At 64.8% G+C, this 20,787-nt stretch overlaps 2 protein-coding genes across 5 annotated transcripts in view; one reads left to right on the forward strand and one right to left on the reverse strand.

Annotated features, from left to right (window-relative positions):
• Window positions 1-1,705: 1,705 nt before the first annotated feature.
• On the forward strand, window positions 1,706-7,499 carry TP53I13 (tumor protein p53 inducible protein 13). The gene is made up of 3 exons (XM_075120933.1): window positions 1,706-1,780; window positions 6,538-7,216; window positions 7,308-7,499. The coding sequence occupies exons 1-3, from the start codon at window positions 1,769-1,771 to the stop codon at window positions 7,391-7,393; spliced, it is 777 nt and encodes a 258-aa protein (XP_074977034.1). The 5' UTR covers window positions 1,706-1,768; the 3' UTR covers window positions 7,394-7,499.
• A 119-nt stretch (window positions 7,500-7,618) lies between these two features.
• Window positions 7,619-20,787, reverse strand: part of GIT1 (GIT ArfGAP 1) — a 30,089-nt gene continuing 16,920 nt past the window's right edge. The window contains exons 9-22 of one of the 4 annotated variants that reach the window (XM_048823766.2): window positions 19,903-19,929; window positions 19,177-19,225; window positions 18,868-18,940; window positions 15,695-15,792; window positions 15,180-15,291; window positions 14,814-14,941; window positions 12,820-12,972; window positions 11,766-11,993; window positions 11,053-11,106; window positions 10,438-10,524; window positions 10,056-10,132; window positions 9,362-9,544; window positions 8,885-8,948; window positions 7,619-8,746 (exon numbers count right to left, since the gene is read on the reverse strand). In XM_048823766.2, the coding sequence (XP_048679723.1) occupies window positions 8,534-8,746; window positions 8,885-8,948; window positions 9,362-9,544; window positions 10,056-10,132; window positions 10,438-10,524; window positions 11,053-11,106; window positions 11,766-11,993; window positions 12,820-12,972; window positions 14,814-14,941; window positions 15,180-15,291; window positions 15,695-15,792; window positions 18,868-18,940; window positions 19,177-19,225; window positions 19,903-19,929 (1,546 nt within the window). In that variant the 3' untranslated portion in view covers window positions 7,619-8,533. The remainder of the gene's footprint in view (window positions 8,747-8,884; window positions 8,949-9,361; window positions 9,545-10,055; window positions 10,133-10,437; window positions 10,525-11,052; window positions 11,107-11,765; window positions 11,994-12,819; window positions 12,973-14,813; window positions 14,942-15,179; window positions 15,292-15,694; window positions 15,793-18,867; window positions 18,941-19,176; window positions 19,226-19,902; window positions 19,930-20,787) is intronic. The other 3 variants (XM_048823763.2, XM_048823764.2, XM_048823765.2) reach the window with 3 other exon arrangements.

Below are 20,787 nucleotides of genomic sequence, written 5' to 3' on the forward strand. Positions count from 1 at the left end.
TGCCCCACGGCCCAGCTGCGGGGGGAGGGTGGGGGTTCTCATGGAGAGGTCTAGGCTGCTGGGAATTTTCCATAGCCAAGCACTCTGCCCCATGTGACTGGCACAGAAATGGAGCCATTATACCCTGCACCTGCCCTTGTGGGCCCCTGAGCACCATGGCCACTCCCACCACCACACACCCCACGGGAGGAGGGGCAGGCCCTTGTTCCTGGGTGTGCTTTACGGCCCCGCTCCTGCACTGTCGGTAGGGGACTTTGCAGGGTCAGGTTGCAAACCTGCCCTTCACCCCTTCCTTTTCTCTGGGCCTGGGCCCCAAGCAGAGGTCTGTGTGCACTGTTCATGGGGGTGCTCTGCACACAGACCCCGTTCCTCCCGAGCCTCGCACTGCTGCGTCCGAGGGGCCGTGGGCCTGCCAGGAGGGAGAATTCTGTTTCTTTGGGCCAGGGAGGCCCCCGCCCCGGCCCATGGGGCATATGTGTAGCTTCTGGGGCAGCCAGGGGCGTGGGGAAGGTGAAAGCCGCCTGGGGCTGGGGGCCACGAAGGAGGGGCTGGCCGGGGCCTGCTAATCCTGGCCCTAGCACCAAGGTGATGGGCAAAGTCCTCTGCACCCAGAGCCCTGGCGCACTGGGCCAAAGTCCACACGCAGCTGCTCACAAGGCCCCCAGCCTGGGCTCGGTCTGCCCAGGGCACGGCCTATCACCCCCCCAGGCCATGGGTGGGCTGAGCCATGGGGCAGGGCAGGCCTGCTGGCGGGGAAGTGGCTCCCTAAGGCACCTCAGGCCTTAGACCAGAACTGTGCCCGCCCTGGGGCCTGGCTGGGGCTGGCTGAGGGGAGGGACAGGGCCTGGGGTTGCGGGGGCAGAGCCTGGGGGGCTGGCCAGGGGGGCTCCAGCCCGGGTGCCGGGGAGAGAGGCAGGGCCTGGGGGGAAGGCGGGGGCTGGCCGGGGGGGCTCCAGCCCAGGTGACGGGGGGAGGGGCAGGGCCCGGGGTTGGGGGGGGCAGGGCCTGGGGGGGAGGCTGGGGCTGGCCGGGGGGGGGGCTAGGGCTGCCCGGGGTTGGGAGGCGGGGGCTGGCCGGGGGGGCTCCAGCCCGGGTGCTGGGGGGGCAGATCTGTCTACACCCCCCCCCCCCCCCCGGCCCGACCGCCCCCATTGGCTGCCCTGGAGCCCGCGACCCGCCCTCCCTCGGCCGAGCCAATGAGCACGTGCCCAGCTGGCAGCCGCCCCCCTCCCCGCCCCCCCGTTTGCTGCCTGCCGGGGGGTGCGCCGGGCTCAGAGCCGGGCGCCGCCAATGGGGCCCCGCAGGGCGGGGGGGGGGGGGTCACGCCTCGAAGGGCCCCCGCCTGGCCGGGTGTGCGCGGCTCGAGGCCCGTCCCCGCCCCCCAACAGGTAACGGGCAGCCCCCGGCGCGGGACCGGCCCCCTGGGGCAGAGTGGGGGGGCGCTGCTGGGGGGGGGGGGCGCAGCTGCACCCGCTGGGGCGGGGGGGGGGCTTGGAAGGCGCTGGCCAGATCTGCGTTTGCTCCCTCGCAGCGGGCCCCACCAAGTGGGGGGCTGTGGCCCTGTACTGGCCCCCCAGCGCGGCGGGGGTGTACAGCGCACCGCTCCCCCGCGGGGCTGCCCGCTCTTGCCGCCCTTTCACCCTCGGAGCACGGGCCAGGCGTCACACTGCCCCTGACATGCCTCCCCTCCCCCCCCCCAGCACGAAGGGGTTGCCTTCCTCCCCCACCCCGGCTGGCCCCACACATCCTGACCCTCCACCGCAGCCTCATGCAGGAGCGGGTGAGTCTGGGGACGGCAGTGGGAGGGGCTGGCTGCAGCAGCTGAGCTGCCTGGGCTAGTGGGTGGGGGGCAGTCAGAGGGGCTGATGTCCTCAGTGCACTCCCCCCCCCCATTGCGGGTGCAGAGGCAGAGAATGGGGCTGCTTTTCGAGTTCCCATAACTTTTCAGTGTTATCCAGCATCCAATCCAAAAACATGAAATCCCAGCAAGGGCCATTCCTCATAGACCCAGAGTCGAATTATGCCCACAGTTGAAATCTTCTAAATACCACGGCTAATGCCCATGTGTCCTTGGCCTAGTCCTGCTCTGGAGAGTGCAGGAAATGTTACACCTCAGGAGGGGGGGTTTGTGCATGTCCCTGTACCTTTTGGCCTTTCGTTAAAGTCTGTAGGGACAGGACAGCCTGAGGGTGTCTGTGCCGTGGAATACATTTCAATATTTGTCACTCTTTGTGGCATGGACCCATTTGAGAAAATTTAATTTTAAACACAGATTTCTGCTCAGCCAGGACCCTCATGAAAAGCGGACATGGTCCGACTGGAATTATTTCTTACTGTCGCTGACTACAATGACAGTACATGTCAAGTCAGGTGCGGTCCCGTTCGTAGAAGGGCTGCAGAAAGTCTTGCAGAAATATATTGTGGGAAGACCACAGTATGCCCAGCGACGTGTACGTAACCCCTCCCTCTAGCTCCTGCCTGGCGAACGCAGCGCCCTTCACCCGCTCTTTGCAGGCCCAGTAATCTGCAGCTCTGTCCCTGCCGTGTCTAGTGCCCTGCTGCTGCGCTTGTCACTGTCACAGCCCCCTGCGTCCGAGCCCACCGCGTCTTCCCTGCAGCCCTGCTCTCACAGCGACTCTGCCCAAAGCTGCTGGAGCAGGCTCTGCACCACCGTGTTTGGAACAAGATGTCCTGCGCTGGCTGTCACCCCTCCGGTCCTGACGGGACCCGTGAAGATGCCAGACTGCAGCATGAGTCCATATGTCTGATCAGCGGCACGTTTCCGGGGCTGCCTGCCGGAGGCCAGTGGTGGTGGCAGTTTCTCGCTTTTGTTCTTCTTAGCAAACCGCTCGTAAGCACGCGACCCAGCGATGGTTGCTTCTTACCCCAGTACAGTGACGACACCAGCGAGACGTAGGCTGAAAAGCAGCAGCTGGCTTAGACTGCAGTTAGCGACCTTCAAATCTTGCCAAGGGCTACTGCTTGGTTCTTGGTTGCCTCTCTGGCTAAGGCCACACAGGGCAGGCAGGCAGGAGCTGGCCTCCTTTGTAAGGCACCCACTGGGGGCAGGGGTGAGCCTGGGTCTGGTTCCTCCTGCTGCCTGACAAGAATGGATTTGAACAGACAACTGCTGTCTCCCAAGTGGGAGCCCGATTTGCTGTGCTAAGGGATGGGCTGATGGCAGTTACTCGTCTTCTCTTGTTGAAGCTCTTCCACTTTAATTAAATAATAATTGGGTCACAGACCCCATGAAAATCACTTTATACTCCGGGGGGGCTCACCCAGGCTGGGGAGAGTCTGGTTCAAGTGTCACTTGGCCTCCTGGGAGGGGCTTTGAGCAGCCATCTCCCTGCCATGCAAGTGACTGCCCTAATGCGGGGTCTTGAGGTGAGGCTCCCTCAGTCTGGCCTCGTGAAGCTGTTCCACTTTACTTAAATGTTAATTAGGCCAAAACAAAGGGTGCTGTCCTCCTTCATTAAATGTTAATTGGCCTAAAGCATCAGTGCCCAACAAGCCGCCCCCCGGAGGGCAGTGGGGAGGGTATTTGGCTGGGATGTTGGAGAGCTGGGTTCGAGTCTCACTTCTGCTGAGGACAGAGGCATTTGAGCAGCTCTCTGTCACCTCTGCTTAAACTTTGAGCCCCGTAGAACTTGTTCACCCTCCTTTGTCCCCAGGGGCTAGGTTACTCCTCCAGGGGCAGGAGACCCCCGGCCGCATCCCTTGTTGTGTGAAGGGATTTGGACTCGGGCCTCCCACCTCCCAGGCAGCTTCAGAGGGGAACATCCCTGTTCAAACATCCTCCAGAGAAAGCCAGGTTTCAGAGTAACAGCCATGTTAGTCTGTATTCACAAAAAGAAAAGGAGGACTTGTGGCACCTTAGAGACTAACCAATTTATTTGAGCATAAACTTTCGTGAGCTACAGCTTCATCCAATGAAGTGAGCTGTAGGTCACGAAAGCTTATGCTCAAATAAATTGTACAGAGAAAGCCAGAGAGCTACCCTTTGTTGAGACCTGCCCTGGAAGGCCGGGAATCTCCCTGCAAATCCCTTTAACAGGCAGAACCAGGATCCCCCACCGCCTAGACGAGTCCCCAGCCTCTGGACTAGGGCATGAGTCTGACTCCTGGCCCGGCCCAAACACTACTTAAGTAAAGCAGAACAGTTCCATCAGTGCAGCCAAGGGACCCCCCCCATCAGTACAGTCCAGACACCAACGACCAGGCCGAGGGGAAATCGAACCCAGCTCTCTGCCCGCCTGCGTGAGACTCCAAACCCTTGGGCTACAGAGCAAGCACTGGCCCAGTTACTGTGTAATTATTTAATTAGCGGAACTGCTTTAGCAAGAGCAGGAGAGCACCCCACACCCCTTAGCGCTGTGATGAGCAAACCCCGGCTTCAGGGGGAGTGGGGGGAGCTCAGGGTTTCAGCCCCACACTGCTCTCGGCTGCAGGGGGTGGGGCTTGGGGTTTCAGCCCCATGGAGGGGGGCTTCAGCTCTGTGCCACTCCCTGCTTCAGCCCTGTCTGGGGGTACCGGGTCTCGAGGCTTCAGCCCTGCAGGGGGGCACTGAGACTGGGGCACCAGGTTTCAGCAGTGGCATTCCATGGACCCCCTGAAAGGGCTCACGGACCCCCAGTTGAGAACCGCTGATCTAGACCATCCCTGACAGATGTTTGTCTAATCTGCTCTTAACAATTGCCAATGATGGAGATTCCACAACCTCCCTGGGCAATTTATTCCAGTGCTTAACCACCCTGACAGTTGGGAAGTTTTGCCTAATGTCTAAATCTCCATCGCTGCAAATTAAGCCCATTCTTGTCCTGTCCTTTGTGGTTAACAAGAACAATTTATCCTCCTCCTCTTTATAACATTTTACATACCTAAGACTCTTCTGTCCCTTCCTCACGCTTCTCTTCTCCAGCGTGAACCCAGGTTTTTCAATCTTCCCTCACAGCTCATGTGTTCTAGGCCATTAATCATTTCTGTTGCTCTTCTCTGGACTTTCTCCAATTTGTCCACATCTTTCCTGAAATGTGGCGCCCAGAACTGGATACGATACTCCACTGAGCGGAAGAATTACTTCTCGTGTCTTGCTTACAACCCTCCTGCTAATACATCCCAGAATCATGTTCGCTTTTTTTGCAACAGCGTTACACTGTTGACTCACATTTAGCTTGTGGTCCACTATGACCCCAGCTCCCTTTCCGCGGTAGTCATTTCCCATTTTGTATGTGTGCCACTGATTATGCCTTCCTAAGTGGAAGTTTGCATTTGTCCTTATTGAATTTCATCCTCTTGACTTCAGACCATTTCTCCAGTTTGTGCTGATCATTTTGAATTTTAATTCTCTCCTCCAAAGCACTTTCAACCTCTCCCAGCTTGGTATCGTCCACAAACTTTAGAAGTGCACTCTCTATGCCATTCTCTAAATCACTGAACAGAACCGGACCCGGAACAGATCCCTGAGGGACCCCACTCATTCTGCCCTCCCAGAGCCACTGGTAATGACTCTCTGGGAGCGGTTTTCCAGCCAGTTTTGCACCCACCGGAGAGTAGGTCTGTCTAGGCTCTTTCCCTAGTTTGCTTGTGAGGTCACGTGACACTGCACCAAAAACCTCACTAAAGTCGAGATCTACCGGTCCCTGCTCCCCATCCACAAGGCTGTTTCCCTGTCAAAGGAGGCCAGTGGGTTAGTTCAACATGAGTTGTTCTTGACTGATCACGTGATTACCTTCTAGCTGCTTACAAACTGATTATTTGCTCCATTATCTTTCTGAGGCCCACCAATAAGCTGACAGGTCCCTAGCCCCCTGTTTATAGCGAGGTACAGTATTTGCTGATATATCACTTGGGGCTAAATATTTCCCACACTTACCAGACCAGGACTATTCGCACTCCAGACGGACATTGGCAATTGTATTTAGAAGCTTTCTGCCAATTTGGATTTGATGGCATCTGGCCTTTCGTGTGTTTACGGGTTTTCCTGACTGGATGCCCAATATCGTTTAAACGTTACATGATCTAGAAAACCTGCCCCACGGCCAGCCCCTGCATCCCCCCAACTCATTACTAAGACCCCTTGTTAAATCTGGATGGAGCCTGCAATGCCTGTGAGGGGCAGGTCACTTGCCTCTGGCCCCAGCGCCTGGTGCTGGCCGTGAGGGGTGCCATGCTGGCGGAGGCTATGGACGGCTGAGGAAAAGTGGCCAGAGGGTCTGGGTGTGCAGGGTGGCAGGTAGTGTGGGCAGGAGAACACGGCCACGTGGAGTGGGTCTCGGGGCCAGCTGCCAGAAGCTCCCCTAGTGGAGGGGACGTTGATGGAGGAAAGGGATGTGAGTCCCAGTCCAGCTCTCCCCCTGGGCAGTGTGGCCTGGCACCCAGGCCTCCTGCGAGCTGTACCTGGCTCATCCCTTCCCCTCCATAGTAAGGTGGCACTGCCAGCCTGGCAAACAGGGGGGAGTTGGCCCTAGTCTTACAGGGGAACCAGCAGCTGCTCCCCATTGATGACCCCCCACACACACCTTTCTTGCCCCCCAGGCCTTGCTGAAGCGCCCCAGACCCCACCGCTCACTCGCTGTGGAGGGGAAGCCCAGGGCAGCCTGGCGAGCTCCCCATGAGCTAGAAAAGGCCCTGGCGGTGCCCAAGGGAGACCTCCAGCCGTGCTCCAGCAGCAGGAACAGCTCAGGGAGCCCGACACCAGAGCTCCCAGGACCCAGCGTGGCCCTTGGGCACAATCAGGCAGGGGTTGGGGTGACCCTTGAGCCCAGAGGTGACCGGGATCGCCTGGACACAGAGCCACCCTCTGGCCGCTCCCTAAACACCTGTGCCACAGCTGGGCAGCCGTCAGCCCCCCTGCTGCCACCCACAGACACTATACCACAGGCCAGCCCAGCTCCTGGAGGCGTCAGTGGGCCTGGGGCTCTGCCCCCCCAACAGTCCAGCACCGCCCGGCAGGGCCCCAGAGCACGCCCCAACTGCAGGAGCGCCCTGGGTGGCTGGGATGCTTGTGTCCCAGCGGGGAGCAGCCCCACACCGTGGCCCAGCAGGGAGCCATGCCGGAAGGGCAGGCCCCACACAGAGGAAGCGGCCTGGGCCGCCAGCGCCCTGACCTTCCCGCTGGTGGTGCCGACACTCGCCGTCCTGTACACCCGGCTCCACCACAAGAGCCAGAGCCTCTATTGGGCCCCAGGCGACGCGGGACAGGAGCCCCTCTCCGGTGAGTGCCCACAGCCCCCCCCAACCCGCTGAGGGCCACAGCCCCCCCCCCCCCCCTCTAGCGGGGCCTGACCACACTCTGTCTTCTCCAGAGGCGGCTCCTGTCGGCCCACAGCAGACCCAAGAAGGGGCAGCGGCCCCAGCAGCCACGGCTGCTGCTCCAGGGGGCATCGAGTGAGAGCGCCGACAAGCCGGGGGCCAGCTCTGACCGCCCCATCTGGCCCCCGGCCCAGCTCCCCGCACCCGCAGCTCACACTTTCTGCTGAATAAAGTGTTTTAAGGGAGTTGTTGGGTCTGGCTGCTCCTGTGGGGCGGAGGGGCTGCACGAGCAGCAGTTCTGGAGAGCGGCTGCCGGGGCTCCGCTTGCCCCGGGGGGAGCCGGCAGACAGGGGGGAGCCAGGGCCACAGTCACATCTTTATTTGATCCAAATGTACAGTACACACCTGGCCATACAGGCTCCAGCCAGCCTGGACTCTCCTCCGCCCCTTCCCCAGGCACCCAGCTCCTGTAGGGGATAGGAGGCAACCATGCCCGCCTCGGGTGCCCGCTCCCATGGCACTGGGACTTTGGCTGTAGAGAGAAATCCTGGGGCAGTGGGGGAGGGCCCAGGGGGCATGAGGCGAGGGGCCTGCCCCGGAGCAGCCGTGCAGGGGGAGAGGTGGTGGCTAGCAGGCTGGGGGTCTGAGGCTCACACGCGCAGGAGAACATGCCGGGCGCCAGCCATGGCAGGCTCCGGTTCCAGTGTAATGCTGCAGGCAGTGCCCTCCACGGAACGGGGCTGAGGGCGCAAGGGGTGCGGCTCCTCTGCCCAGCACAAACAGCTACACACACTGTACAGGGGAGGTCGGGGAGAGGCTCCCGGGCAGCACCCTGCTGCCCAGTTAGTGGTTCCTTGGCTGGTGGCGGGTTGGGCCGGGAGAACGGAACGAGGGGCTATGTACAGGGGCACACGCAGCCACGCGCCACGGCTGGGGACAGAACCACTGACCGTCTGGGAGTGGCCACAGGGCGGCGCTGCTGCGTGGGGGAGGGGCTGGGGCAGGGGCACAGCCGGAGCCGTGCTCTGCCCCACGCGGGGACACTGGCAGCGTGGGGGGAGGGGGCACAGCTGGAGCCGTGCTCTGCCCCACGCGGGGACACTGGCAGCGTGGGGGGAGGGGGCACAGCCAGAGCCACGCTCTGCCCCACGCTGGCAGCACGGGGGGCCAGGAATGGCACGTGCTCAGGTCCCGTGGGCAGACTAAGGACACTTGCGCTGGCTGGTCCCTGGCCCCACGTCCTAGCCAGGGGAGCCGCCCGCCGGGGGGGGACCAGACCTCACAGCTTCTTCTCGCGGGTGGTGATGGTGACCAGCTGCTTGGCGGCCTTGGCGATGTCGTAGGCGCACTGGATGACCTGCTGCGTCAGGAGCTGGTAGTCCACGGGCGCGCCAGGCTCCGGCGGGATGGTCTTGCGGCACTCGCTCTGCAGCCGGTAGGCGCTGGCATTGAGCAGCCGCAGGGAGCCGCGCACTGTCTCCAGGGCTGGCTTCTGCAGCAAGGCAGAGACAGGCCTTTGGGCTCCACTGCCAGGCAGGGGCGCCGGGGGATGGGATGGGGGCGCAACCCAAGGCACACGGCCGCACCTGGGCACAGAACAGGCGTGGCCGGGGAATCAGGCCCCTCTTACCTTGGGGAAGAGCGAGGCCATCTCGGTGACGGCGGAGTGGATCTTCTCGGAGCAGGGTACGAAGCTGGGGAGAAGGCAGAGCCGTTAGGCCTGGCCCAGCCATGGCACTGCACGAGCCCCACCCCCAGTGGGGCGCCAGGTGGCTCCAACTCCCGCACCCAACCCCCAGCCAACAGCAAGTGGAGGAAATGCCCCTAGCAGCAGCTGGGAGCCGGAGCAGCCTGCCCCAACCCCCGGGCACAGCACCTCCCCCCAGCAATGCAGCCACTTCTGGGGGATGGGCAGCCTGAGAGAAACTGAGGCAGAGCCCTTAGACCAACCAGAACTGCAGGGGGTCATGGGCTGGCAGGATCCAGCCCCCAGTCTCTCCCCCACCATGAGGAACTTGGGAACCTGGCCAGGAAAGGGGGGCCCAGCTCTCTAGTGCCTATGGCTCTGAACACCCCCAGCCCCAGTTCAGCCCCTGCCTGGCCCTACCTGTCATGCTTGAACTCCTGGGCAGCCCGCAGCAGCTCCTGGATGTTCTTGGTGACCTGCTCGGTCTTCAGGATCACGTCCTCGGTGCTGGGCAGCCCGGGGTCCAGCTCCCCGTCCAGGGCCTCCAGTTCGTGGTGGAACTCGTCGTCCTTCCCCAGGTCCAGGAACCGCTTCCCGTCCATGCTGCAGGGACGGAGCTGGGTCAGGGGCAGCAGGCCATGAACCGGGGCCATGGGAGGCGTTCACTCGCCAGGAGACCTGCCCCAGGCTGCTCCAGGGCCCTTGCGTCGGGGGCTGGGCACCAACACTGGCTGGGATTCCCAGCGCTCTGCCCACCAGCATGGGCACTGGGCCTGGAGAGCAGCCAAGTGCACCATGGCCCCGCCCCTCCCCACCAGGCCCCGCCCCTGCCCAGAGCAGCAGCTCCCTGGCCCCGCCCCTCCCACCAGGCCCCACCCCTGCTCAGAGCAGCAGCTCCCTGGCCCCGCCCCTCCCCACCAGGCCCCGCCCCTGCCCAGAGCAGCAGCTCCCTGGCCCCGCCCCTCCCACCAGGCCCCGCCCCTGCCCTGAGCAGCAGCTCCCTGGCTCCACCCCTGCCCTGAGCAGCAGCTCCCTGGCCCCGCCCCTCCCCACCAAGCCACGCCCCTCCCCTGAGCAGCAGCTCCCTGGCCCCCCGCCCGGCCATGCCCCTGACCTGAGCAGCGCCTCGCCAGCCTGCGTGTTGTCATAGTCGCTGTCAGTCCCACTGCCATGCCGGTCTAGCTTGCTGGTCTAGAGGGGAGAAGGGGCAGCGTCAGGTGCAGGCTCCACCCTCGGCTCCCCACGGGGTCCATGACACCCCTTCCCCCCATTGGTAGGCTCCTGGACCCTCCCCCGCGAGGCTGGGGAACCCCGCAATGGAAGCCTCGTCATGGGGCTCCCTGTACAGAGCCCTCCCCTGCCCCGGGCATAGGGCTGGGATCTGCCCCAGTGTTGGGCACAGGGACAATGCGCCCACCCAGCATTGAGGGCTTAACCCCCACTCCAGTCTGCCCCAGGGCCGGTCCCTCCCCCTCGGTTCAGAGTGAGTACATCACCATGTGGCGGGCGCCGTCCTGCGTGCCGGAGAGCAGCGGGGAGGAGGGGGGGAAGGGCACCGAGGAGGCAGACACCCCCTTCCGGATCTGCAAGAGGACAGGGCGAGTTGGGGCGAGTGGGTACGAAAGGTGCCAGCCCCCCAGAATCACAATTCCAGCCGCTCCCACGGACAGACACCCATTGGCGCGCACGCGGCACGGCTGACTCCCAGTCGATGAGTTCCCCCTGCTCCACAGCGTCCGTCCCAACCAGCTGCACCAAGGCTCCAGCTGGCAGCAGCCCCTCGGGCCCCGCCCCACAAGGGGGGCCCAAGCTAACCCCCACCCAGTGCGTGACTGGGCTGCCCACGCACACCGTGGCAAGAGGGCACCCCCAGGCCGGGCAGCAGGGCTCGAAGCTAAACAGGAGCTTCCCTGGGGGGAGACACGCGCCGGCAGGGCATGCAGACTGCAATGCACGCTTCTCCAGCGCCACAGGGCCAGTGCCGGGGCCGGGGGGGCGCTCGCTTCTCCTGACACAGGCACAGGGGGCCGTGTATCGCACGAATAGCAGGGGGAGCACGACCCCCACAGGAAGCCAGTCCCAGGGTCCCTCCAGCCCCCCCGCCCCCTTACCCGGTACACGCTGGCCGGGATGTGCGTGGAGTACACAGCTTCATCCTCCACCTCCTGGTGACACAGCAAACGTTACCCCCAGGCTGGCGCCCAGCGACCCCCCCAAAGCCCAGGCTGCTGGGCGCTGCCTCACAACAGTGCCCTGCCCCACCACCAGCGGGGCTGCACCAGCCCCCATGCCCCAGAGTGGTGAGTTGGTCCCACGGGCGCAGAGTCCCCGCAGTCAGCGCCATGCCCAGCACCCTGTCTGGCAGGCAGGCAGAGCACCGAGGTTCAGCCCCCACGTGCCCAGCCTGTCCCCCTCAGATGCCGCCGTGGGGAGTCCAGCTGCCTTGTGGCCACTGACAAGCAGCATCAGCACTCGCTGTGCGGCCCAGCACGGCACAGGCCCCGTTCACACAGAGCTGGGATGAGGACCCAGGAGTCCGGGGGCTGGTCCCTCTGGGCCATGCTGCTGTCAAGAGGGCCCTGATCTCGCAGCTGGGGACCCAGGGGAACCCCTGTTCGGCCCTGCATGCTGGCTGCTCCCCCCAGCACCCGGTGGCAGAGACCTGGAGTGGGAGCCTGAGCCACGGAGCAGGGCGGGGGGCTCCGGGCCCCAGGCAGCAGTGCGCAGAGCTGCAATGCCACCCAGGTGAGGAAAGGGGTGCCCGGGGGTGCTGCAGCAAGGGGACACCCTGGGACAGGCGTGGCCCTGACCCCCCAGGACTCACGCTGGAGTGGAAGGGCTGCAGGCGGCCGACCAGCTCGTCCACGGGCTGTCCGAAGGGCTTGAGAACAGAGCCCGGCTCGTACATGGAGAAGGCCTGTCGGTCGCGCCGGTGAGCTGCTGCCGTGGCCACGCCATGCCCATGCTCCGAGCGCTCACTGGGGGCCGGCACTGCATGCCCGGGGCCCGGCTGCTGCCGCATCTGGGAGTTCTCCGCCTGCAGCTTGTGGATCTGGAGGGATGGAGCAGCGCATGGTGGAGACGCCGGCACCGTGCCCAGACAAAGGCCCCCCGCCCCAGGACCCCACAGACACCCCCCGGCACCGCAGTCATGCCCCTTCCTGCCCCTGGCACCGGGCCCACAGACATGCCCCCTGCCCCTCCCCCACACACCCCTGGCCCCTGCACCAGGCCCACAGACATGCCCCTCCTGCCTCACTCCCAGCCCCACAGACGCCCTCTCATGGCCCTGGGCCCACAGACTTGCACTCTCCTCCCCTGCCAGCACCAGATCAACAGACACCCCCTCCTTCCCAGCCCAAAGACATGCACCCCCAGCACTGGGCCCAGACACACCCACTCTCCCTGGCTCACAGAAATCCCCCTTCCCCCCCAGGACATGCCCCCTCCTGCCCCAGCACTGGTCCCACAGACACGCTCCCTTAGCGGGATTGACCCCAACTGGGGGTGTCAGGCCGGGGCCACCTTGGCACCTAAGTCCCCTGTAAGCTGCGTGGCCCCCACCTAGCCCAGCCCCCCACCTGCCGTGGCTGGGGCACCCCTCCCCCCAGCCCCAACTCTGCCGTGGCCCAGACCTGCCGAGGCCGGGGTGACCCGGCCTGGCCCCAAGTGTGACAGGCCCAGCCCAGCCCAGGCGCTGCAGCACGGAGAGCGCGCCGGGGGGAGTCCTCTCTCCTCGCCGGAACCCCCTCCTGCCCCCCAAACCCGGAGCCCTCACCCCCGCACCCACGCCGAACCCCTCGGCCCCACCCCCGCCACAGACCAAAATTCACTCCGCACACGGGCGGGAAGCCGGCGGGACAGTGCCCAGCACTAACCTCACGCTGCAGCCGGTGCAGCTCGTCGCTCAGGCTGCTGTTCACCTTCATCAGCTGCTGCACCTTGGCCTCAGAGGCTGCCAGCGCCTTCTTCACCTCCAGGTACTCCTGCAGCGTGAGGGGCCCGTCCGACAGGTCCGAGGAGTCCATGCTCTGCGGGGAGAGCGGCTGAGCAGGGGGCCCGCGCCGGCCACCGCCCCCGGCCCGCGCCGGCCGCAGCGCCCGGCACGCCCCGGCCTGGCCCCAGCCACTCTGCCCCTCAGCCATGGTGCCCAGTCCTGGCCCTCGCCTTGTGCACCACACTGGCACCGGAGGCCACCTGCCAAATGGGGCCTGTCCAGGAGCAGGGCCATGGCACAGCAGGCACCCACCAGCTCCTCCCCCCAGGACCCGAGCTGCAGTGGCTTTGCCCGCCCCACGGGTATCCTGAGGGCAGCAGGGAGCAGGGTCCCCAGTGCCATCCCTGGCTCCAGGCATCCCGTGCCCGCCCACAGCCCCCTCCAGAGCTCACCACCCAGTGGCCCAGGTCCAGGCAGGAGCCAGGAAGAGAAGAGGCCAGGAACCTGGGCCCAGCAGCTGCCCCAGCTCGGACCCACCAGGACACCTAGAGATGACCCAGCTTCCTTTCCCGAGCAGCGGGAAGGAGCCCCTGGGGAGACTGATTCACGGTGTTGATACACTAGCTGGGGCTGCTCGGGGGGGTCAGAGTGGGTGGGGACCCCAGGGCTGGGGTAGCAGGGGGCTGCGGGGGAGTGGGACATTGCACTCCATATGATTCTATGAAAATATGCTAATGAGTGTTAATATGATGTAACTGGAATATGCTTCATGCAAAAGGTGTCTTGTAAGGAATCATTACAAAGCTTATAATCTACTGAGTGTGGTTATCATATTTGTATGAATGTATCATTCTTGTATCTGAAACTAGAAATATGAAATTTAACTCTGAGGTCCTATTGTAATTATGCAAAGTGTGGGCCATTCATGGTGGTTTGCAATCTTGAGGGCTCCCATCAACCAGGACAATTGACTATGGATGGCTCTGTTTGCTTGCAGGCCTTCCTGTGAGCCAGGCTGGGAAGAATGAAGGCTTGGGGGGTCGCACAGGACATGTGACCATGTCACCTGGTACTGGAATCCATCTTAAACCTGGTGCTTTTCCATTCAGGAGGAGGGGTGGGGACCCAGAGAGTCAAAAGATTCCCGCCTTGTGCCAAAGCTATTTTAGGGGTGGAACAGAACAAAGGGGGCTGCAGTCATGAGAAATCCCCGAGCTACCACCTGAGATGAAACAAGGACTGCACCAGGGGGAAGGATTGGACCCAGACTAGGAAGGAGTCTAGTCTGTGAAAGAAGATTATTGGAACATCTCTGAGGGTGAGATTTCATCTGTATTCAGTTTCCTACTGTATTAGGCTTAGACTTGTGTGGTTTTGTTTTATTTTGCTTGGTAATTTACTTTGTTCTGTCTGTTATTACTTGGAACCACTTAAATCCTATTTTTTATACTTAATAAAATCACTTTTTACTTACTAATTAACCCAGAGCAAGTAATTAATACCTGGGTGAGCAAACAGCTGTGCAGGTCTCTCTCTCAGTGTTCTAGAGGGCGAACAATTTATGAGTTTACCCTGGATAAGCTTTATACAGAGTAAAACTGATTTATTTGGGGTTTGGACCCCATTGGGAACTGGGTGTCTGGGTGCTGGAGACAGGATCACTTCTTAAGCGGTTTTCAGGTAACGTGCAGCTTTTGGGGGACGTGGTTCAGACCTGGGCTGTGTTTGCAGCAGGCTGGCGTGTCTGGCTCAACAAGACAGGGTACTGCAGTCCCAAGGTGCCAGGGAAAATGGGCTCGGGGTAGTCTCAACACATCAGGTGACAGTACCAAGGGGTCTCTGCGACCCAACCCGTCACAGGGAGCCCAGAGCTGGGCTCGCAGGGGGCTGCGGGGCGGATGGTAGGGGTGCCCGGGGGGCAGCACGGGGGCTCACCCGGGCACGGTTGTTGCGGGCAGCACTGCGCAGCGGCTCCTGGTCCGTGTCCTCGTCAGAGGCAACACTGTCGTAGTCGTGCTGGTCGTCTGGGTCACTCTGGCTCCGCACCGGGTAGTCGACGGCGTCTGTGGGAAGACGAGGGTCTCGGTGTCTCAGCACCCACAATGCACTGGGGCAGGGAGCCACAGCCAGCCAATGCCAGCCCAGTGCTGGGGCACCACAGTCATGCTGCCCCCCAGCCGGGTTGCCATGTCGAGGAGAAAGCCTCTGCCCAGTCTGCCTCTCCCCCCCGGGCAGCTGGGACGCCATCATCCTCCCTGGCCTCCCCCTCCCCCGTGGGGTTCTCCACCCTCCCCCACTCACCTGTGGGGCTCACCAGGCTCTTGCCCTGCTGCCGTCGCTTGGCCTCGCTGAGGATGTCGATGATGAGGGTGGCAAACTCCCTGGCATTGAACCGGGCAAGCTTCTGCCGCCCCTGGCGGAGGAAGAGTGGGTGAGACGGGCTGCAGCACCTCTGGGGCCCGCCGCTCTGTTGCCCTGGCCAGATGCCCTGCACCGAGCACCCAGGGCAGCCTCAAGCAGGGCTGGTCAGGCTGATCCGGGGGCAAGACAGCGAGCACACCCGCACTGCCTGAAGGGGCTGTGGGTCGGGAGTGAGGGGCACTGCAGAGCTGTGAAAGGGGGAGCCCAGGGCAGGCAGAGGGGGGCACTGCAGAGCTGGGATCATGCAAAGGGGACCCTCTGAGCCCCTTGGCCCAAGGCCTGGGCCCCCAGACCCAGGGGCACGGGGGAGGTGCCAGGCCCTAGGAGTTGGGGTTGGTGTGACCCTTATCCCGGTCAGGGGCAGGGAGCGCCAGCCAGAGCGGGGAGCGGCATACCTGGTTGCGCGTGGCGGAGTACTCGGGGTTGACGGGCAGGAAGGGCACAGCGCTGCGCTCTGTCACCAGCGTGCTGTGATTCTGCGTCGTGAGCCAGACTGCAGGGAGCAGACGGGCAGCGGTTACCGGGCACCTCGATGCCCCTGCCCCCACCCACACTCACCCGGGACGCAGGCCCAGCCCCACGGGAGCTTGACACACTGGACGGCAGCACTGGGGGGAAACAGACCCAGAGAAGGCCCGGACCAGCCCAGGCAGCGAGCCAGGGATAGAGCAGGGTTTGAACCCAGGAGTCCTGGTGACCTCGCTATCTCTCCCGGCACTCCCAGTCCCTCCAGAGAGCCCCGCAGCCAGCCCCAGAGCTGGCCCATCCAGGCTGCTCTCGCGCACCCCCCTGGGGTGGGCTCAGGCACCCCCCACCCCCTCCTGCCAACTAGGAGCACCCATGCAGCTGGGGGCATCCCCAGAACGGCAGGAGCCCCCAGCACAGGGAAGGGGAAGCCCCACTGCTGAGTCAGGCAAATGCAAGGCCCCAGTGCCAGGGGCATCTGGAGCCTGGGCCAGCTTGCCCAGAGATGGGCTCCCCCCTCTCTGCCTGCAGGGGGCTGGACCCCTCCAAAGAAGCCACTGAGAGCTGGGCTGGGACTCGCCCCACGGCCGGGAAGGAGCCCCGGAGTACAGGCTGCTGGCTCAGCCCCCAGCCACGGCCCAGAGAGGGCAGCACACGCCCCACAGCCGCTCGCGGAGCAGAGGGAGGAGCGGGCACTCCCGGTAGCCTGGGCACGGCTCCAGTCTGGCACGAGCCATGCAGCGATGTGGCAGCACCATCGGGACAATGCCAAACCCCGAGCGTGAGCTCTGGCCGGCTGCTCCAAGCACGGCCCCACGGCAGCCCAGCCAGGCTGGGGGCTCACTGCACCCCTCTCCCGGACACCCCGCGGAACAGCTCTGCTCAGAGCCCAGCGCCCGTCCGCCCCGGGTGCCTGTGGGCACAGCTGTGCTGTTGGGAAGCTGGGGGTGGGGGGGGAGCGCGGCCCAGCCGACAGCCCTGCCCCATGGCAGTCGGCCCTGAGCATAGAGCAGCAGCCAGGGCTCTTCCGCTGGGCGGTGCCAGCGGCCTCCATCCGGGCAATCGCCTGCAGGGCACCCTGTGCCACCCCCCCCCCCGCCCCGAGGGAGACAGGCTCCCGGGGACCATGCGGGGCAAGGGCAGGAGCTCCGCCCTGGAGAGACCAGCCAGCCGCAAGCCCGAACCCAGAAATGCTCCCAGCCTCCCCCCACCTCCTCACCCCGCCAGACACCCGCCCACCCCAGCGGCTGCTCCCAGCCCCCGGCCAGGGTCCTGCCGGCTGGGGCCTCCCGGGGGAAGGATCAGCAGGGGTGCAGCCAGCCACTCCCCGCGCGGGACCCCCCCAGACCCACCTCGAGTGCTGCCCAACGGCTGCCCGGCCCCCGCGGCCCTGCGCAGCCCACGGCCTGTTGAAGGAACTCCAGCAAGGAGCCCCCCTGTCCAGCCCAGCCGGCAGGCGGGCGTCAGCGGCTGCCAAGGAATGAGGAGGGCGGGCCCAGCTGCCGGCTGCGGGGCGGAGGGAGCCAGCTGCTCTGTGTCTGAGCCACATCCCCAGCCAGGCCCCAGCAGCGCCCGCCTCCCCCGCGCCCGGGAAGGGCCGGCCCCACCGCTGCGCAGCAGCGACCCTGGCTGGCTTGTGGCACCCTGCGCCGGGTGCTGGCACCATGGCCTGCCCTATCCAGTTCCGGGCCCTCCAGCGCCCGACCCTGTCACAGCACCCCAGCCAGCTCCCGATCCCCACCGCCGGCTGCTCACACAGCGGAGCTGTCGGCCAGGAGCAGCGCTGGGCTCCCCCACGCAAGCCAGCGGGCACTGGGGGCTGCACGGGGCAGGGATCCCTGTGGACACTTGGTCCTGACGGAGGCATTTTGTACCAGCCTTGCCCTCTCCGGTCACTGGCGCCCAGCCCAGCACCTCTGCCCCCGCCAGCGCACACCAGGCCGGGGAGGGGCGGATGGTCTCTGGGGCCCGCTGGCACCACCTGGGCAGACCGCTCTGTGACGGGGCCCCGCACTGTGACCCCCAAGCTCAGGGCAGCAGCATCTGTAGCTACATCACAGCTGTAGCCCCCCAAAGCGCCCCCAGCCGAGTGACCCTGGAAGCCGGGGGCAGCACCAGGCCCAGCTGGGCACGTCTTGGGGCTGCGCTGGCAGCGTTCCAGGCCAGACTCAGCCGGGCGAAGCCCTGGGCACTGGGATCCTGCTACCCAGACACCGAGGGATCCCCGCCTGCGCCTGGCAGAGCCGCCGCCCCCTTGGGAGCCCAACGGCCAGGCAGAGCCGAGGAATCTGCCAGCCGGCCATGCTGTGCCAGGGAGGCGGCCGGGGGAGTGTCTTCTGGTGAATCGAGCCTGGGGTCTGTTCCCAGCTCCGCTATGGGGGCACCTGGGGATAGACCCACCCCGATGGACACCTCTGCTCCCCTCTGCCCTGCCAAGCACCGAGTCCAGCACGCGAGAGCGCTGGGGGGCAGCTTTCTCCCCAAGTGCCCAGGGCTGCGCCACGCACAGTAACACGCCCGCCCCCGGGAGATCCCAGAGCCGCACGCCCCCTGCACCAGCCAGCCAGGGACAGCAAGGCCCTGCCCTTGGGACAGGAACGACAGGGCTGGGGCTGACAGCCAGACCCGAGCTGGGCTGGGCGTGGGGGGGGATGAGGAGTCTGGGCACTCCCTGACACTGGCTTCCATAGGGAGTGGGCACCTCAGCACCCATAGGAGCAGCCCCACACACGGCACCCCAGGGCCCAGGCTACAGCATGGGGGGGCTCCTAGCTGGGAACAGAGCCTGGGCCAAACCCATCCCTGGCTCCCCAAAGCCCCATCCCCCCAAAACACAGCGCCAGCATCATTCCACCCCCCTTCCCCAGCATTGCCCCACCCCCGGCCTGGCATCGCCTGCCCCCCCAATGCACCGGCATCACCCCCCTCCCCGGCATCACCCATTTGCTCCCACCCCAGCATCGCCCGCCTTCCCTGATGCACCACCATCGTTCACCCTCTGCCCCCACACTGGCTTCACCCCCGCCCTGGCATCGCCCATCCCCCAATGCACCGGCATTACCCCCCGCCCTGGCATCACCCGCCGCCCCCCCCTCCCACGCACCAGCGTCGTTCTCCCTGCGGTCCACCTCGTCATACACGTCCATGGCCAGCTCCTCGAAGAGGCGGTTGCTGAGCTGGAAGCAGAGATGGGCGGGTCACGGGAGGTGGGGGCAATATGGGGGGGTGGAGTCGGAGCAGCCCCTCGGCTCGGCAAGCTCCAGCCCCCTCGGCAGCAGGGCCCCATGGGGGGTTCCCAGGGGTTGGGATCAGCCCTGTTCCAGGGCAGCTGGTCTGCAAGAGGTGGCTGCTGCAGACCAGACCAGGCCTGCCCCCAGCCCCACAGCGGGGCCCAGCCCCCAGCCCCACTTACCGCCTGTAACTTCTTCTTCGCCACTTTCGCCAGCTCAGACAGGTCCAGGCTGCACATGGCCGGGGCGGGGGGAGACAAAGCAAGAGGGGTCACTGCTGGGCCGTGCCCCCTGCCAGCCGACGCCCCACAAACCCCACAGGCAATGGGGTGAGCCGCATGGCCATAGATGGCATTCAGCTCACCTAGCCACGACATACTGACCAGGCACCGTGGTGAATGGCTAGTCCTGGGGCACAGGCAGGGCGATGTGGATCAGGAAAGGAATAGCAGGGGGCTGTGGGTCGGAAGTGAGGGGCACCGGCCGGGCTGTGCATGGGTGGGGGATCCCAGGGTTGGGAGAGCAGAGGGCTGCAGGTCGGGAGAGAGGGTCACCGGCAGGGCTGTGGGTAGGTGGGAGGGTCCCAGGACTGGGCTAGCAGGGGGCTGTGGGTTGGGAGTGAGGGGGACCAGCAGGGCTGTGGGTAGGTGTGGGGGGGTCCCAGGGCTGGGCTAGCAGGGGGCTGCAGGTCGGGAGTGAGGGGGACCGGCCGGGCTGTGGGTGGGTGGGGAGCCCACACCATGCCCCCTGCTCTCCCCCTCTATCAATCCCTTCCTGCCACTATACAGACTGAACCAGCTGGGGGCACGTTAAGGCCAGAGCCAGCGGCAGGGGCCGCCCAGCCGGGTCCCAGCGGCGTGGGGCGCGTCGCACCCGGACACTAGACACAAGAGTGGAGGGGACAATACCTCTGCGCCGTGCCCTTGGGGCGCGCCCTGCACTCCGGAGAAGGCAGCGGAGGGGAGAACAGGATAAAGGAGGGCATTAAACGCAGTCAGAGCAGGAGTGGCATGCCACGCCCACAGCCACGCCCACAACAGGCATGGTCACGCCCACATAGGCCACACCCACAACTGTCATGGCCACGCCCATGCCCGCCATGCCTGCCCTGCCCCACAGCCCCCAGGCAGCGCTCTCACAGGCAGACACAGGGGCATACAGCCACCAGTCTGCCCCACGGGCAGCGCCCATGCCAGGGACCACTCAAGAGACACACACAGGGGAGCAGAGTGGCAGGCTTGGCACTGGCCACGGGAACCAGAAAAGGGGGCACTGGGTACGGGGGGCCCGCAGGGGCCCCCTTCTCCTCCAGCGCTCCCTACAGGCGAGTCCAGCGCCTACCCCAGCTGCAGCCCTGCCAGGAGGCCCTGGGCCCTCTGCCTCCCCGCGAGGAGGCTCCAGGCCCCAGTCCATGGGGAGCTGGACCGTCCCTGCCACAGTCCAGCACTTGCCAGCCCCTAGGCGCTGAGGGGGGGGGGGGGGCATGATGCTGCTGCGTCTCCTGTGCACAGGGGCTGGGTCGTTCCGGCAGCATGGGGGTGTTGGCAATGCCCCTTGGCAGGACCCCAGTGGGGCCAAGGCCTGGGGCACCGTGGAGACCGAGTGTCCCCGTGCCAGGGCAGGGCACTCAGGGGCAGGGGAGCCAGGTCCCAGACTGTCGACCCGACCCAGCATGCACCGAAGGTGCGGGCTAGCGGAGGAGGGGAGACCCATGCTGCTGCCCCCTCCCCACCCCGTGCGGCTCAGGCCCCTCGGCGGCTGAGTTGATCAGTGGGAGCACGGTGCAATTCCGG

Source organism: Caretta caretta, chromosome 17, assembly GCF_965140235.1.
Source record: "Caretta caretta isolate rCarCar2 chromosome 17, rCarCar1.hap1, whole genome shotgun sequence".
Lineage (NCBI taxonomy): Eukaryota > Metazoa > Chordata > Testudines > Cheloniidae > Caretta > Caretta caretta.